Source organism: Eumetopias jubatus, unplaced genomic scaffold (assembly GCF_037043125.1).
Source record: "Eumetopias jubatus isolate StellerSeaLion01/CBP00866 unplaced genomic scaffold, mEumJub1_p1.0 scaffold_1, whole genome shotgun sequence".
In the NCBI taxonomy this organism is placed as follows: Eukaryota; Metazoa; Chordata; class Mammalia; order Carnivora; family Otariidae; genus Eumetopias; species Eumetopias jubatus.
In genome coordinates, this window is record NW_028274807.1 from 200,409,193 (window position 1) to 200,425,767 (window position 16,575).

The window sequence follows — 16,575 nt, forward strand, 5'->3', positions numbered from 1 at the left end:
AGCACCCCATTACATCACTCTTTGATGATGGGGTTGGGGCGCTCCTGCATTTCCAGGGACAATGTCCTGGTTCGACATGGCTCAGCTGCTGATCACACTGACCACAGCCTCCAGGCTCACGCTGGCCCCACTGACCTGGACGTGGCCATGTTCCATCGAGATGCTGGTGGAGGTAGGTGCCTGGGCTGGGGGTGGGAGGAGGCGGAGGATCTCTCCCCCATTTCTCTTTCTTGAGAGCAGCAGCGCAGCAGCTGACTGTGGTGGGGCGAGCTCCCCCCAGGTCTCTGCCCCAGGAGGCACCTGGTTCTCCTGCCATTCTGCACTGACCCCCACTCCAGGCTCTACCTAGGTCCTCAGCCCCAGCTCCCTGCTGTAGCCACTCCAGGACCTCCAGCTCCAGGCTCTTTGCTGACCCCCAAGTTCCGTGGCTCCCTGAGCCACTGATGTGCCTTCCCTCTTCTGACCTTCCCAACTCCAGCCCCAGACTCTGACTCCGACAGTGACCTGTCCTTGGAGGAGGAGAGAAGTCTGTCCATCCCATCCTCAGAGAGCGAGGACAATGGCCGGACCCGGGGGCGTTTCCAGCGTCCACTCCACCGTGCAGCCCAGAGTGAGAGGCTCCTCACTCACCCCAAAGGTGAGGGGATATTCTGACCCCATGGGTGACCAAGAGACACCCCCTATTCCACCTGGGTGTGACCTAGGGACACTGATATCCCCTGAGGATTCCTGGGACTGACCTACTGGGAATGTGGGGTCATCGCTGGGCGCCCACACACCTCACCCCATCCAGCCTCCTAGCGGTTCTGCTGGCTGGAGGCCCGGGAACAGCCTGGGCAGCAAGGTCAAAGTCAGGGATGTTACGGGGTGACATGTCACTCCTCCGGCCCCTTTTCTTCCCTGAGGGTTAGGGTTCAGCCTCGTTAGTTCTTCCGGGTTCTTCTTGGCCCCTCAGCCACCAAGTTCCCCCACCCCTAGTATCTGTCTACCTCCAGGGTGGCAGGCTCACCAGTAATCCTCTCCATGGTTCCATTGATTTCTAAGAGACACCCACCCGCTGATTCCTACCTGTGCTTCAGTCAGAACAGCCAGGGTTTCAGGAGTCATTAGGATCAGGTTTGGGGGAGAGGGGGCAGTCACTGAGTCTGGATCATAGGGCTCATGAAACAGTGGGGTCAACTCAGAGGCTCCTGTAAGCTGCTCTGGCTCCACAGATGTGGATGGCAATGACCTCCTATCCTACTGGCCAGCCCTGGGAGAATGCGAGGCCACTCCCTGTGCTCTGCAGACCTGGGGCTCCGAAAGGCGCCTGGGGCTGGACACCAGCAAGGACGCAGCCAACAACAACCAGCCAGATCTGGCCCTGACCAGTGGAGATGAAACCTCCCTGGGCAGGGCCCAGCGTCAGAGGAAAGGTATGATCCCTGACTTTGACCTGTACTTCATGGACCCCAGGGACTGCTTTCATCCCAGCCCAGGGGATTCCTGCTCCTTTGACCCTGGCCCGCATTGCCAAATCCTGGGGCTGTCCCTCCTCTGATCTCAAGGGCAGGGGGAGTTGCCCCTACTCCTGCACCATGGGGACAGACCCTGTCCTGACCGAGGATTACTGCCTCCCAGCTCTGAGCCCCGTCCTGCTGCCAGTGTGGAATCCCTAGGAGCTGCCTCTGCCCCTCCGCAAGGGGTTTCTGCCGCCAGCCCCATGTCACAGGGATCGCAGGGGCAGCTACCGCCCTAGACCCAGGGAGTGTCTGCCCCTGCCCCCACCCCATACAGAGCCTAGCTCCCATGTGTTCCCCACACAGGCATCCTAAAGAACCGACTGCAGTACCCACTGGTGCCACAGACCCGAGGTGCCCCTGAGCTGTCCTGGCGCCGTGCAGCCACCTTGGGCCACCGTGCCGTGCCAGCTGCCTCCTATGGTCGCATCTATGCCGGAGGGGCCACAGGCAGCCTTTCGCAGCCAGCCAGCCGCTACTCTTCTCGAGAACAGCTGGACCTGCTCCTCCGGCGGCAACTGAGCCGTGAGCGACTGGAGGAGGCCCCTGCCCCTATTCTACATCCCCTGAGTCGGCCGGGGTCCCAGGAACGCCTGGACGCCGCGCCAGGTCGCCTGGAGCCCAGGGATCGGGGCAGTACCCTCCCACGGAGGCAGTCACCCAGGGACTACCCTGGCACCAGGGCCGGCCGCTTCGGGTCACGAGATGCTCTGGACCTAGGGGCGCCCTGCGAGTGGTTGCACACACTGCCCCTGCCCCATGGTGCCCAGGACCTTGACCCGCAGCCCCCGCCTCTGCCCCTGTCTCCCCAGCGGCAACTCTCAAGGGACCCCCTCTTGCCATCCCGGCCCCTGGATTCCCTGTCCAGGAGATCGAACTCAGGGGAGCAGCTGGACCACGTGCCTAGCCGCCACCCCTCACGAGAAGGCCTCGGGCCAGCCCCACAGCTGCTCAGAGTTAGGGAGGACCCAGCCAGTGGCCCTAGCCATGGCCCCTCCACAGAGCAGCTGGACATTCTTTCTTCTATCCTGGCCTCCTTCAACTCCTCAGCTCTCTCCTCCTCTGTGCAGTCCTCCAGCACGCCCTCGGGCCCTCACACCACTGCCACGCCTTCTGCCACAGCCTCTGCGCTTGGGCCCTCCACACCACGCTCTGCCACGTCCCACAGCATCTCGGAGCTGTCTCCAGACTCAGAGTAAGCAGGGTTTGGCCGCCTGTCCACACCCGCATCAGCTTAAGGCAACCTCCTGTGTACCCTGCCCTGTGTTTGGCCACAGAATGGGGGTGTGGGTTGGCAGTGTGGGCTACCCGAGGGGGCCCCACAGGCAGGGAATGGTGGTGTGATTAGCAGGGACTTGCCAGGTGTCTGATTGGTGCCAGCCACCCTCCCCTGCACCTCCCGGGCTAGGGAAGAGAGGTACGTGCCTTCCAAAGGGCTTGAGCTAGTGGAGAGGGCGAGAGCAGGATCCAAGGCCCGGAAGGAGGAGGTAACGTGGTTTGGAAAGGGGTGGGGGGTGGGGGCAGAGAGGAGGAATCATGGCTTGGGAGGCTTTGCTTAGGAGGTGGTAAGGGATAAGGAGGGGCCAGAAGTAGTGCCAGGATATGGGCATCTCATATGTCAGGCTGAAGAGCTAACTTTGAAAGTAAATCATTTCCCTGACTTATTTATTTAGTCACTGTTAAGTTCCTCATGCCTGTGGGCACTGCGAGGTGGAGCACGTAGGAACTGAGCTGGTACCTGGTGCATCTCAGGGGCCATGTGTAGCGTAGGGAGCTGCAGACGTACCTGGGAAGCAGCTGGATACACAGGAGTCAGAGAGGGAGTGGGGGAGGAACCAGGGATTGCCAGGCTTTGGAAGCCAAGAGAAGAGTCGAGTTTCAAGAAGGAGGAACGGCTCGGTCAGGCTCTGTGGAGGTCTGCAGGTTAAAAGGAGACTTTGGGGGAAAGGGATGCCAGGAGTGGGGCAGGAGACCAGTAGAACCCAAGCAGAGTCCGGGGAGGAGAAAGGAAGGGGCAGGGAACTTAGGGCCTTGTGCCGGGGACTCTGGGAGGGTGCTGGACGCAGGGCCGAGGGAGAGCTATGAGTATTGCCTGGGCCCAGCTGCAGCCTAGCCTTGGGGTCTAGCTGGTGGGGCGGGGGAGGGGTCCTGGGGGACGGTGCAGGGGTTCGGGCTCTGGAGTCACACTTGACCTCCCCGAGTCTCTGTTTCCATATTTGTAAAATGTGTCTGTAGTAACAGATGAGGTGTGGAGATTTTTTGAGGCGAAATCTGTCAAGGGCTAATGAATGTAGTGTCTACACAGCAGGTGCTCGCTGAGTGCCTAGAGAGAGGACAGGTGGTGACCAAGGGGCCTTGCTGATGAGTCTCAGGGTGCAGAAGGGGTGAAGGGGTCTGAGATCCCCGGAAGCGGTATAAGGGGGCTGGGGACTGAAAGGAAAAGGTGATGGGGTTGGGGGGGAGATGGTGGGGGCGCAGGCTGTGGGGGAGCTGAGAGCCCCCTGACTGAATTCTCTCAGCAACAACCTCTGACTGCCGCACTCAACTCTGCAGAGTTCCCAGAAGCGAGGGGCACTCCTGAGGGGCAGACTCCCAGACTAGGAACGGCTGAGGGCCGTGGAGGATTTGAGCTAACAGAAGAGACTCCAGGAATCAGGGGCTGATCCCAAGGCAGCCTCCCACCCACCCCCCAGCTCTCCTGTTGCTGCAGTGCTGAGGCTCCTCGCTCTGTCCGTGAGCATGTGAGCATGTGCGTAACAGGTGCAGGGGGAGGGAACTGAAAGGAGGACTTTTATACGTTTTGTACCTTTGTAACCAGAGAGATATGCTTATGTTATTTTTCAGCTTTTCTGTCTCCCGGGGTTCTGAGGCTGGGCTGGAAGGGGAAGGGGACAGAGGGTAAGAGGTGCAGTGTTTGGCCCCATTTGGGTCCCTGGCAAACGATATGCTCTTTCCTCTCATCTTCCTGGGGTAGATTCAGAGAGGAGGGGCAAATAGCCCCTGCCCATTGATCTGAATATTGTTAGGGCCCAAAGTACAGAATTGATCTTTGTGCTTTCTCGGATGCCCCAAGGGCCAAACTTCAGGGACTGGGGGTTGTCTTGGAAACAGGGGTCCTCTGACTTCCTCACGGGGCTTGCTCATGCTGCCCCTCCCCGTGGATGTGTGTGTTTCTTATGCGGAGTCCCTGCCACTTACTGCCTTATGTCCTAGGACTGATGCTGTGGGGCGCTGGTGGAGCAGCACGCCATGTTTACAGAGCAAGGCTTCCCTTTCTCCCACGCGGTGGGGCTCAGGCCTCTATGCAGACATTCCTGCAGAGGGTGGACTAGGGGGTCATTTGCCAGCCCCTGCTAAGAGCAAACATTGTCTGTGGTGCCATCTGATTCCCTGACACTGCCCTGTGCTAGAATTTCTTCCTAGGGGTAGGCAGGGGAGCAAGGGGGAGCAGAAGTAAGAGAGTTGAAGACACAGAATGTAGGTGCCACTGCCTCCCATGTTTACAGGACCCTCCCTGGCCCTGGGCACCTGGGCTGCGGTAACTAGTTCCATCCTATTTCATTCCCTTCTAAAGGGAGAAATGACTGTTAGGACCCTGTTCACAAAACTCTTTTATTACTTTGTCTGACGTCCAGAACTGGGGACTTTAGATTTTGTTACTTTGTTTACAGGTCAAGATTTAAAACATTCTAAAACTGTGTTTACAACTTAAAACCTTGAACTTTTATACTTTGTTTACAGTTGAAAAAGTGGTCCCCCCCTTTGTTTACAAGTGAAAGATTGAGAAGGCAGGAGAGGGGCTGGAAGACCCTGGACCTGGCCATCTTGGGAGGTTTCTAGCTCCTAACTCTCCCAGGCCAAAGGTCAGTCCTGAGCCCCCTGCTGAACAGCAGACCCAGAAGGCCTCCAGAGTAGGCATCCTCTTATGGCTAGGAACAATGGGTTGTGCAGGGTTGTAGGGGGTCTGTGCAGACACCCCCCTTCCCCACACAAACTCTTGGGAGGCAATTTCCAAGGAGATTAAAAATTCTACTTTGCTGACTGGTGCCAAATCCTGCCAGCCAGGACTCCAGCTCTCCTTACCCAGAATGACCCCAGCCCTTGAAGGGTTGAGGGGCCTGCTCTGGGAGAAGGGGGGTGTCCTTGCTATGTCCTAGGTTCTATAGATGCCCCTCTCTGGGGGTCCCCTGCTCCAGCCCAGTGGCCCCTTTCCCTGTCTGTGTAAATTGTTCCGTGAAGCCGCGCTCTGTTTTGGGAATAAACTTCTATAGAAAATGGTTATTGCCTCTTTCTGTTTGGGAGTGGGAGTGGGGTGGGTAGGGTAGGAGGGTGGTTATGATTCAGACCAGGCTGACTTTTGGGAGAAATCTGAGCACTGCCCCTCCCCCCTCAATATTCAGCTATTTTTAGCCCATTTTATCTGACATTTGGACCAAGTTCCCATCTCTTTCACCCTGAGTTCTGGCCTTTGTGATCTGGGGCCTGAAGTATAAGCACAGGTCCTGGGAGTAAGGTGCCAGGGAAATCCCTTCTCTCCTCAAGGTGTCAGCATGATGACTTGGTCTTCAGGGCCTGCAACTCTAACCTGGCATTTGCCCTGGCCAGGGCTCCAACCAACCTTAGGAACTGCCCTTGCCAACCCCTCAGCCCGTTAACAGCACTGACCACTAGCCTCTCGGACTTGCAGCTGGCCAGGACATCGTGTTCCTTCCCTGCTCAGGCAGAAGCCTTTGGGCGAGATGCCAGGCTGTGCCCTGTAGGGGAGGGAAACCTCGCAGCCTCATTTCAGGTCTGGATGTCCAGAGTTGAAGGGAGGCCTTGAGCACCTTCGGTGTCAGACACTGGTCTTAAGGGGAAAGCCTGAAGGCGCCGCCCTTAGTGGGAGGCAAAAGAGGCCCCATAGACCGGATACCCCAAGGAAAGCTAAGGCTCTGGTTACCAGTAGCGCCCCCAGGCAGCCCATTTGGGGGGTTTCCCTCCCCATCCCGCGGGGACCCTCCGAGAGACGCCAGAACTTGGTATCCGCCCTGTCGTACTCAGGTACCCCGGCCACGGCCGTAGCCGAGCGGGGATCCTTAGTCCCAGTTGTCAAGTTCCAGGCCGCAGGGGAGGAAGGGGTTAAATCTTCCGCCCCGGGGGCTCGCCCCGCCTAAAGAGCGTCCCTTAGGCCCCGCCCGAGCACGCTGATTGGTCCAAGCCTGCCCCGTCCTGTCCAGGGATTGGCCCCTTGGAGCCCGCCGTAGGTCCCTGTCTCCCCTCCCGAACGGTAGTGGCCTCCCGCAGGAGCTTTATCCGCCGCCGCCGCCACCTGGCAGGCAGCCCACTGGCCATGGGGTTGTCTGAAGCTTCGGGGTGAGTGCTGGGCACGGTTCCGGTTCTCCGCATCCGTGTCCGCGAGCTGCCGCGTGGCCCCGGTGCAGGCGCCAGCTTGGGTTAGCTCGGAAGGGGTACCGCTAAGTCCGGAGCAGCCATCCTCCCCCTGCGACGCCTTGGTTTGCAGCTTTGCCGATTTTCTGCAGGCGGTTGCCCGCTGAAGCGAGGGATGGGGCGGGACCCCGCGCGACCCCCGCCCCTGAGGGCTGTGCGGGAAGCCACTCGAGCGCCGCCCGCGGGCTAGCCTCGGGCCGCGGGAGGCGGCTGAGTGTGGAGGAGCCCCGGCCCAGGAGGTGAGCCGCTGGGTGCGTTGGGGCCGGGAGGTCGCCGCAAGGAGTCCATAGCGGTGGCCTGAGCCCACCCAGCTGTACCACTGACCGGGAATGAGGGGTCCGGCTGGAAGGACCGAGGTGCCCTCCCCGGCGAAGGGGCCAAGGATCTAGGCCCCGCCCTCCAAGCACGCGTCCTGGGGAGTTGGGGAGACCTTTAACAAGACCTGAGTGACTCACGGAGGAGGGGCAAGGGGGCTCAAAGATCTCTGTGAGACCGCGGTGCCAAGAGTCTCTGAGGATCTATCTGCCTTGCACCTACTCCACTCCCTTCTCTGACCAGGACATCCAGGTTAGAGGTTCTTCCCAGGCGAGTTCCTACCCCTCGGGAGATCCTACCCCTAGGTCAGAGCCCACAGATCAGAACTTTCCTGAAAACTTTCCCAGCAGGGGAGAGTTTCCCTTCAGGGAAGACTCCTGCGCTGAGATCTATTCCCAGGTGAGAGCTTTCAACCATTTCAGGTGGGAGCCTACGCCAGCCAGGTAAGATCTTCCCTTAGGTGAGAGCACCCTCCAGATGAGAACTTCCCTGGTTTTCCTGGCGGGTGAAAACTTTCCCCACTGGCAAAGCTTCCCTCCCAGTATGAGCTTCCTCGAATAAGAACTCCCTCCCCGCAGATAACCTATTCCCAAGGGAGGTCCCCTCTTCCCCGCCCTCCTCCCCGGGGAGCCCTGATCCTTAGTCCCAGTTGTAAAGTTCCAGGCCGCAAGGGAGGAAGGGGTTAAATCCCCCCCGCGGGGCGGGGGGGGGGGCGGTTAGCCTCTTGGTGGGAGCCTCTGGGTGGATAAGAGATTCTCTGAATACAGAACCTGCCTGGCTGGTGCAAACTTTCCTGTCAGGTGAGAGCTTTCCCTCTGGGAGAAAGAGCACCTGGTAGCAGGAGCTCTGGAGGGGAAATCTTCCCACTTCAGGTGGGAGCTTGCCTTTCCAGGTGAGACCCCTTTCTCCAGGTGAGAGCCATTCCCTGGCTTTCCCAGATTAAGCCTGAGTTTGTCCACACCCTGGATCCCCAGGCTGGAGGCCCAGGGGCAATCTTAGCCCCAATACTTTCCTTCCCTTAGAGGGGAGCCACTCTAAAGAGGAACCTGCCTGAAGGACTGGACCCCTGATTGCTGGGTCCCTTCCTTGTGCGAGTTCTCAGCCATCCAGCACTGAGCTCATGGGGCAGCCGGATGAGGACTCAGAGACGGGACAGGGATTGTCCAGGGGAGGAGCTGGGTGGACAGTCAGCCTGGGACGGGGACTGATAGAACACTCAACAGGTGGGCAGCTATACCTGGGTTGGAGGTATGGATTATATTCATCTTGCCATCTCTTCATAGGGGACTTTGGCCCAGCGAGAGTCTTTTCCCAGCCAAAGTTCAGGGATTTCCCCTGGCTGGGCATGGGTCCAGCTCTCAGCTACCTAGATCTTAAGGCCTAGAAAAGTCAAGTGGGTGACTCTGATCCCAGGTGGAAGCATGGGGGAGGTTGGGCCAGGGGTACACTCACTGTGACTCTGATTTCGCCACCCCAGACAGAGGGACACACAGGCACTGTTGCCTGTGACACAGGCCATGGAGCTGAGGAAGCGAGACTACCATGTGGAGCGGCCACTGATGAACCAGGAACAGTTGGAGGAGCTGGGGTGCTGGACCTCAGCAACCAGGACCCACCAGTGGCGAACCTGGTTTCAGTAAGGCAGAGGGTGGGGGTCTGGGGGCGCTGGCAGGACTTAGGTAGACCCTGTGACCAATGCCTACCGTTATGTCCCAGGTGCTCCCGTGCTCGGGCCCGAGCCCTTCTGTTCCAGCACCTCCCAGTTTTGGCCTGGCTACCCCGGTATCGCTTGCGTGACTGGCTCCTGGGCGACTTGTTGGCTGGCCTGAGTGTGGCCATTATGCAGCTACCACAGGGTGAGCCATACCTGACCCGGAGGCTGTACCCTCAGTCCTTGGGGGGTGATCTGCAATCCTTCAAGGCCCCAGCGCAGAAGCCCTGTGGTCTTGTGCACCCTCTCTAATCGGAAGCTATGAGCGCTGCCCCCTGGAACTATGGCCCATGACCTAGGGTCGGGATTCCCTCATCCTTTCCAAGGCCCTGGCCTCCAAGCCTCCGTTGCTACCGTTCTACTTCCAGGCCTAGCCTATGCCCTCCTGGCTGGACTGCCCCCCGTGTTTGGCCTCTACAGCTCTTTCTATCCTGTCTTTATCTACTTCCTGTTCGGCACTTCCCGGCACATCTCCGTGGGTGAGTGGAGCCAGGCTCAGTCTTGCAAGAGGACAAGAACAACCCTTCCCCCATGGAGGACAGGGCAAGGGAGGGCCGAGCAGGGCAAGGGAACTTAGAGAAGGGGACAGCATTGGTGCTGGGTCCAAGGTCATTTCCAGGCAGGACTAGGCCTCTGACTGTGGGGCCAGAGATTCAGGATAGCTCCAGGCCCTGGCTCCAGGAAGATGTGGGTGAGGCAACTTGAAGGGCCCAGAACTTGGCAGAGTCCCGACCAGCCTGGGGCAGGCCGTGCCCCCTTGCCCCATCTCACCTTCTACAAGGGGTGTGATTCTCAGCCGATGGACATGGGTGGGCAGGGTAGGTGAGGCGGGGCCAGCATTTCCGGCCGCCCTCAAGAGTCCCTGAGTTCAGGGTTCACACGTGACCACCAGCACTGCCTCTATATGCCTGATGTAGTCTGAAGATACTTGTCTAGAACCAGCTATCTCCTGACCCTTCCCCTTAAGGGCAGGGCTCCTGGGTAGGGTGGTGTCCTCTCCCCTGCAGACCCGCCCTGACCTACCTCTGCAGGTACCTTTGCTGTCATGTCTGTGATGGTGGGCAGTGTGACAGAATCCCTGGCCCCGGATGAGAACTTCCTGCAGGGTGTGAACTCCACCGTCGACGAGGTGGCCAGAGATGGTGTGCGGGTGCAGCTGGCCTCCACGCTCAGCGTCCTGGTCGGCCTCTTCCAGGTGCGGAGCAGGCAGGAGGATGTGCCCCCCACCCCGCCGCTGCCAGTTCCCCCGAGTGTCTGCCCATCACCGCCCTCCTCCTCCCCCTGGCTGCTCCCTCATGCCCCTTGGATTCCACCTGCGCCGGGCTCTGCTCTAGCCACCCTGACGACCCTGACCCTCGTGTCCCCTGACTGCCCCTGGCCACCCCACAGGTGGGACTGGGCCTGGTCCGCTTCGGCTTTGTGGTCACCTACTTGTCAGAGCCCCTGGTCCGCGCCTATACCACGGCCGCGTCTGTGCAGGTCTTCGTCTCGCAGCTCAAGTATGTGTTTGGCCTCCAGCTGAGCAGCCACTCGGGGCCGCTGTCCCTCATCTATGTGAGTGAGGGCGGGAGGAGGGACGGGCGGGGTGCGCCCCACAACCTTGAGTGCTGCCCGTGACCCTGCCTCCCCTCAGACAGTGCTGGAGGTCTGCTCGAAGCTGCCCTGGAGTGTGATGAACACGGTGGGCACCATGGTCACTGCGTTGGTGGCAGGGGTGGTGCTGGTGCTGGTGAAACTGCTCAATGACAAGCTGCGCCGATATCTGCCCATGCCGATCCCTGGGGAGCTGCTAACGGTTCGGAATCTGCGGGGCCGGGGGGGGAGGGCAGGGAAGGATACATCCCTGCCGGCGGGCACCCCCCAGGATTTAAAGACCAGCTGGAGTGGGCACCAGGGAGAGTTCTTGGGGAGGGGGTGTGACCACAGCAGGAAGGTCCCATGTTGGTGCCTTCCAGACCCTGATAGCATCTCCACTTTCCCCAAAGGGTGGTGTATTTTACCTTGTTGCCCACTTCTCCCCACCCCCCCGAAGGCTTTGCTTCAGGCCACCCTCTTCACCCCCACAGTGGTTTCTCCAGCCCCTTGATGATGCCAGCACTGCTCCCCTGACTCTGTCCTCTCTCCCCAGCTCATCGGGGCCACAGGCATCTCCTACGGTGTGGGCCTAAAGGCCAGATTTGGGGTGGATGTCGTGGGCGACATCCCTGCAGGGTGAGCTCTGGCGCCTGTCTGGTCAGGGAGGGCTGGGGGGCCAGGGCCAGCTCCCTCCTTTGGCCTCACAGATGCCCCTCACAGGCTGGTGCCCCCAGCGGCCCCCAGCCCCCAGCTCTTCGCCAGCCTGGTGGGATATGCCTTCACCATCGCTGTGGTTGGTTTTGCCATTGCCATCTCACTGGGGAAGATCTTCGCCCTGAGGCACGGCTACCGGGTGGACAGCAACCAGGTCTGGGGGTGGGATACGGGGGTAGCTGGGTATACAGAGACCCCCAGGGCCTGGGGGCGGGGGGTGTGTGTGTGTGGAGTGTCGGGTGGGACATAGGGAAACAGCAAACAGATGTGCTGGGGCATGCAGCGGACTGAGGGTGGGAGAGCAAGGCATTTGGGACAGCAGCAGCCAAGTCTGGGGGCTGGTGAGTGTGGATGGAGGTTGGGGACACCTAGGCCTGGGCATAGTGGCCCAGGCACCACGCACTACATACCTGCACTTTTTCTCCACCAGGAGCTGGTGGCTCTCGGCCTCAGTAACCTCATTGGGGGCATCTTCCAGTGCTTCCCCGTGAGCTGCTCCATGTCCCGCAGTCTGGTACAGGAGAGTGCCGGGGGCAACACACAGGTGGGCTTTGGGCGTGGGTGTGCATCCGCACGCGCACACACACACACACACACACACACACACTCACACACTCACACACTGCTTTGGCTGGGCGATCCCCCTCCGCTCCTCCCTCCACCCCGCTCCTCCCTCCTCCCCGCTCCTCCCTCCACCCCGCTCCTCCCTCCACCCCGCTCTTCCCTCCACCCCTCTTTCCCCACCCCCCACAGGTGGCCGGAGCTGTCTCCTCCCTCTTCATCCTCATTATTATCGTCAAACTTGGGGAGCTCTTCAGAGACCTGCCCAAGGTGAGTGGCCACATCCACCCAGCCAGGCTTGAGGGACTTGGCCAGGCCAGAGGCTCAGGTCAGTCAGGTCCTAGGTGAGGGGCAGGAATACAAGGTCACACATGAACTGTTTTTGAAGGTTGAGCTCTTTAGGGTGAGATTTGGAGTCAAGGGTCAGGGATTAGAACCCTTCAGAGTCAGATCCAAGTTGTTTGGCTCAGGGTGGCCACTAGCGTCATGCGGGGTGATGCCAGCATCAGTCTGGCTCCTGCCCCGGTGGTCAGGCTTGTCAGCATCTGGGCACCTGGCAGCAGCCCCTGCTGACGTGCCCTCCCCTCACCCAGGCAGTCCTGGCAGCTGCCATTATCGTGAACTTGAAGGGCATGTTGAAGCAGTTCGCCGACATACGTTCCCTCTGGAAGTCGAATCGAATGGATCTGGTGAGAGGCCTGGGAGCCCAAGGGTGGGCCTGGGGGGCCCCTGTCCTGCTGCCCCCCGTCTTGCTGCTGAACCCCCACGGCCTTTCTCCTGACCTCCCGGGCTCCTGAGTTCTTAGTCTCGCTCATCCCTCCTTTCTCCCTGATGCCCCCAGGGCCCCTGCTCTGCTCCCCTGGCAGGTCAGCACTCTGGGCGGAGTGTCATTTTTCTCCCACTCCCCTAGCCACGTTGCCCTTCCACTTTTAGCTCATCTGGCTGGTGACCTTTGTGGCCACCATCCTGCTGAACCTGGACATCGGCCTGGCAGTCTCAGTCGTCTTCTCCCTGCTGCTCGTGGTGGTCCGCACGCAGCTGTGAGTCTCCCCTTTTGGTGCCCCCATCCCAGCTGGTGAGGGGGTGAGGGCCACACTGGCTCCCTCCAGCTTTCCCACATCTCGGGGGTAACCCTAGGCTCCCTGGTACCCCCTCACTACCCCCTCCTCACACACTCTCCTTCACAGGCCCCGCTACTCTGTCTTGGGGCAGGTGCCAGACACGGACATTTACCAAGATGTGGTCGAGTACTCAGAGGTGGGTGGCAGGGGCTGGGCAGGAGGAAGGCCTGGTGGGGTGGGACAGGGGCGGGATGGGCGTTTGTTAGTCCCTTCTACACCCAGCGAAGACCCTGGGGGCTGAGGGTGCTTTGGTCCTGGGAACTTCAAGGGAGGAATGTGGGTCTGGGACTCAAAAGCTACGAAAGGACAGAGGAGCAGTGGACAGAGAGGGACTGAGGAGCCTGGAGAGGGGTCTGTCTTGGAGCCAGCAGCACAAGCCTTATCCTGCCGAGCAGCCTTGGTGCAGGAATGCTGGTGGGGCAGGAGCCCGGGGCACGAGGATGTAGGGGAGGCTGTTTCCTGATCTGATCAGTGGAGTTCCCACATCTCAATGGTTCATTTACCTCCTGAAAAGCTTCATGCCTAATAGTGGGGTTCTGGAATAAAACAAGCCCGTTCCTGCTGACGTGGAGCCTTGGCGTCTGAGTACAGTATAATCAGGCAGAGTAAGGGGAGGACGGGAGGGGAGCAGCTCAGCCGGATGGAGAGGGAGGTGGGGGGCACATGGTGCAGACCCAAGTGCTGAGCAGCGCCACACTTCCTGGTCTGTGCCGCGGATGGAGTGGGAGCTGGGGAGGGTCTCTCTGTGCAGGAAACAGACCACAGGGTGGGGGATGGAGGCCCACGAGGAGGCCTAATACCCTGGCCTGGGTATTGGCAGAAGGGAGGGGAGGTGGGGAGGGAGGGTGCAGGATGCCCTGGAGGAAGCTTTGACAGGCCTGACTGAGGGCCTGGGTGGCAAGGTTGGGGGGATGAGGAGTTGGGGTGATATGGCCAAGCTTGTGGCCCAAGGTCTCGGGAGGACAGGGGCGCAGGCTGGGCCCATGCTGGCCGGCGAGCAGAGGCTTGGTGATGGGGGGCCCTGGGCCACACAGGGGGAGGAAAGCAGGAGAACACAATACAACCAGGAGAGTGGAGGGCTCAGCCACCCCAACCTGACCCATCCCCAGGCCAGGGAGGTCCCAGGTGTGAAGGTCTTCCGCTCCTCAGCCACCATGTTCTTCGCTAATGCTGAGCTCTACAGCGATGCGCTGAAGCAGAGGGTGAGTCCGGGGGTCCCCAGGGTGAGTGTCAGAGGCTCCCTCACCTCCCCAGAGCATCCACATCCCCTTCCCTGACATTTGCCTCCAGTGCGGTGTGGACGTTGACCACCTCATCTCCCAGAAGAAGAAGCGGCTCAGGAAGCAGGAGCTAAAGCTGAAGCGACTGCAGAAGAGTCTCCAGAAACAGGCAGGGGCCCCTTCAAGCCAGGGATTCCTGCCCCCTGTCCTGCTGCTGAACCCACATGCTCTTTCTCCTGGCCTGAGTTCTTGGCCTCACTCGTCCCTCCTTCCTCCCTGATGCCCGCCCCCCGCCCCCGACCCTGCTGGGCCCCTGCTTTGCTCTCCCGGCAGGTCAGCGCTCTGGGCAGAGTTTCGTTTTTCTCCCACCTCCCCCCAAGCCAGTGACAGCATGGACCACCATGGTCCTCTTCCATTTTTGGCTGCTCCTGGAGCTGGTGAAAACCCCACCACCTCCAGCCTGGCAGCCCTGGGTCCTAAGCTTTACTTCCTGGCCTGCCTAGCTGCCCAAAGCCTGGGGGTGATACCTGACTTGCCTGGTTGGCTGTCCTATGACAGCTGGGAGAGCTCTGTCTTGTCCCCCTTCTCTCCCGGCCTAGACTACTGCCTCCGAGGGCACATCTGTTTCCATCGAAGTCAACACCAGCGTCAGAGACATGGAGAGCAACAACGTGGAGGCCGCCAAGACCAGGGTGAGGCTGGAGGTGGGAGAGGGGGCAGCCATGAGCTGCAGAGATGTGAGTGGTCCATGCATGTCCTGCAAGGAAAGCCGTGGGTTCGAGCTGGTCGTGCCAGCGGTGGGGGGTGGGGGGTGGGGGGGTGATGGATCCGATGCCCTCTGGAGAGAGGCCTAGTGATCCGCCATAGGTTCTGCTGTGGCTCTCTGGCCTACCATCCAAAGACGTTGAATTTGTAGAGTCCACAAGATTCATGGGTAGAGAGAAGGGATTGGGGGTATGGGGGAAAATATGGGATCAAAAGGGACGCCAAGCTCAACTAGAGACCCAGGCAGGGCGCCAAGCTGTCTGTGTGTGCTCACGTGTCCCTGGGCCCCCTACCCGCCCCACCCTGGCTGGCTGAGGATGGGACGCCATCACCCAGCACCCCACCTTCTTAAGCGCCCCTAGGCCTGAGCCCGGGAGATAACAGAGCAGTACACGCACATCTGTGTGTGCTCCCTGAGTCTGGGCTTCCTCTCCTGTGCACCCCCATGTGTCTCTCCCGTCTTTACGTGCAAGAGGCTCCTCCATGTCCGGGTTTTCATGTGTCCCCTGCATGTCCGATGTATGCGGGTGTTTGCATGCATGCTCCCACATCTGACCCGGTGCGGCCCTTGCCTGTCCGTGTGTGTTCTTTGCCATCACCCCTCCTGGACACCTTTTTCCCAGCAGGCGAGCACAGGGAATGAGCTAGAGGATACAGCAGCCGGCGGTCAGGAAGACGCTAAGGCCCCAAATGGGTCCACACTGAAGGCCCTGGGCCTGCCTCAGCCACACTTCCACAGCCTTGTCCTGGACCTGGGCGCCCTCTCCTTCGTGGACACTGTGTGCATCAAGAACCTGAAGAACGTAAGGGGCTGGGGCACCCCTGAGAAGAGCCCTGGGAGAGGACAAGTCCCCCTAAGGCTCCTCACCCCATAACTAGACCCAAGAGCCCCTCTGAGCTCCCTCTCAAAACTCCCTCCCCCACAACCTGCCTGAGTCCTTCCTCAGAGCCCTTGAGCCTCCCTCTGAGCCTGGCCCCCTTTTCTGTTGCAGATTTTCCGTGACTTCCGAGAGATCGAGGTGGAGGTCTATATGGCCGCCTGCCACAGTGCGTTGGGGGGCACAGCATGAGTGGTCTGGGAGGGGAGTGGGGCTCTTTCAGCCAAGGAGTCTCTGCCAAGCAGCACAAGGAAAAGTCTTTCTCTGGGACCGGAGGTCAGAGGTGTCTTGGGAGGCAGGGGTCAAGGGTCAGGAGAGACTGGAGGTTTTGCTGTCACCTCAGGGGGTAGAGGTCATGCGCGAAATGGGTCAGGGTGTTCTGGTGACTGAGGTTGGGGGTTGGGGTTCCTGGTGGTTCTGTGAGCCAGGGGAGACCCATTCCTTGCCCACAGCTCCTGTGGTCGCCCAGCTTGAGGCCGGGCAATTCTTCGATGCTTCGATCACTAAGCAGCATCTCTTTGCCTCTGTCCACGATGCTGTCCTCTTTGCTCTCCAACACCCGAGGTCCGAGCCCGCCAGCCCTGTTTTGGTGAGCTGGCCTCTGGCTCACAGAGCTCTTTTTGTTTGTCTACTGCTTGTCCCTGTCCTGACCCCTACCTCCAGAAAGTCCACCCTTCCTGAATGGCTCTGCCCCAGCGGACCCACTGCCTTCCCTTCCCACCTTCAGCTGAAGCTGCTCCCAGGAGCAGGGGTTGCTGTCCGGGGGGAAAGGGTTGATATGTGTTTTTG

At 60.1% G+C, this 16,575-nt stretch overlaps 1 protein-coding gene across 1 annotated transcript in view; it reads left to right on the forward strand.

The window, feature by feature from the left end:
• The window catches only part of CELSR3 (cadherin EGF LAG seven-pass G-type receptor 3), a 38,587-nt gene that overhangs the window by 21,683 nt on the left and 329 nt on the right, over window positions 1-16,575 (forward strand). The window contains 23 exon segments of the mRNA XM_088023346.1: window positions 57-172; window positions 485-637; window positions 1,215-1,415; window positions 1,806-2,694; window positions 8,719-8,877; window positions 8,958-9,097; window positions 9,321-9,431; window positions 9,810-9,818; window positions 9,960-10,147; window positions 10,342-10,506; window positions 10,586-10,747; window positions 11,081-11,163; window positions 11,248-11,395; window positions 11,672-11,785; window positions 11,995-12,072; window positions 12,396-12,491; window positions 12,736-12,842; window positions 12,990-13,059; window positions 14,033-14,125; window positions 14,214-14,348; window positions 15,532-15,711; window positions 15,901-15,955; window positions 16,239-16,375. Coding sequence (XP_087879472.1) covers window positions 57-172; window positions 485-637; window positions 1,215-1,415; window positions 1,806-2,694; window positions 8,719-8,877; window positions 8,958-9,097; window positions 9,321-9,431; window positions 9,810-9,818; window positions 9,960-10,147; window positions 10,342-10,506; window positions 10,586-10,747; window positions 11,081-11,163; window positions 11,248-11,395; window positions 11,672-11,785; window positions 11,995-12,072; window positions 12,396-12,491; window positions 12,736-12,842; window positions 12,990-13,059; window positions 14,033-14,125; window positions 14,214-14,348; window positions 15,532-15,711; window positions 15,901-15,955; window positions 16,239-16,375 — 3,589 coding nt within the window.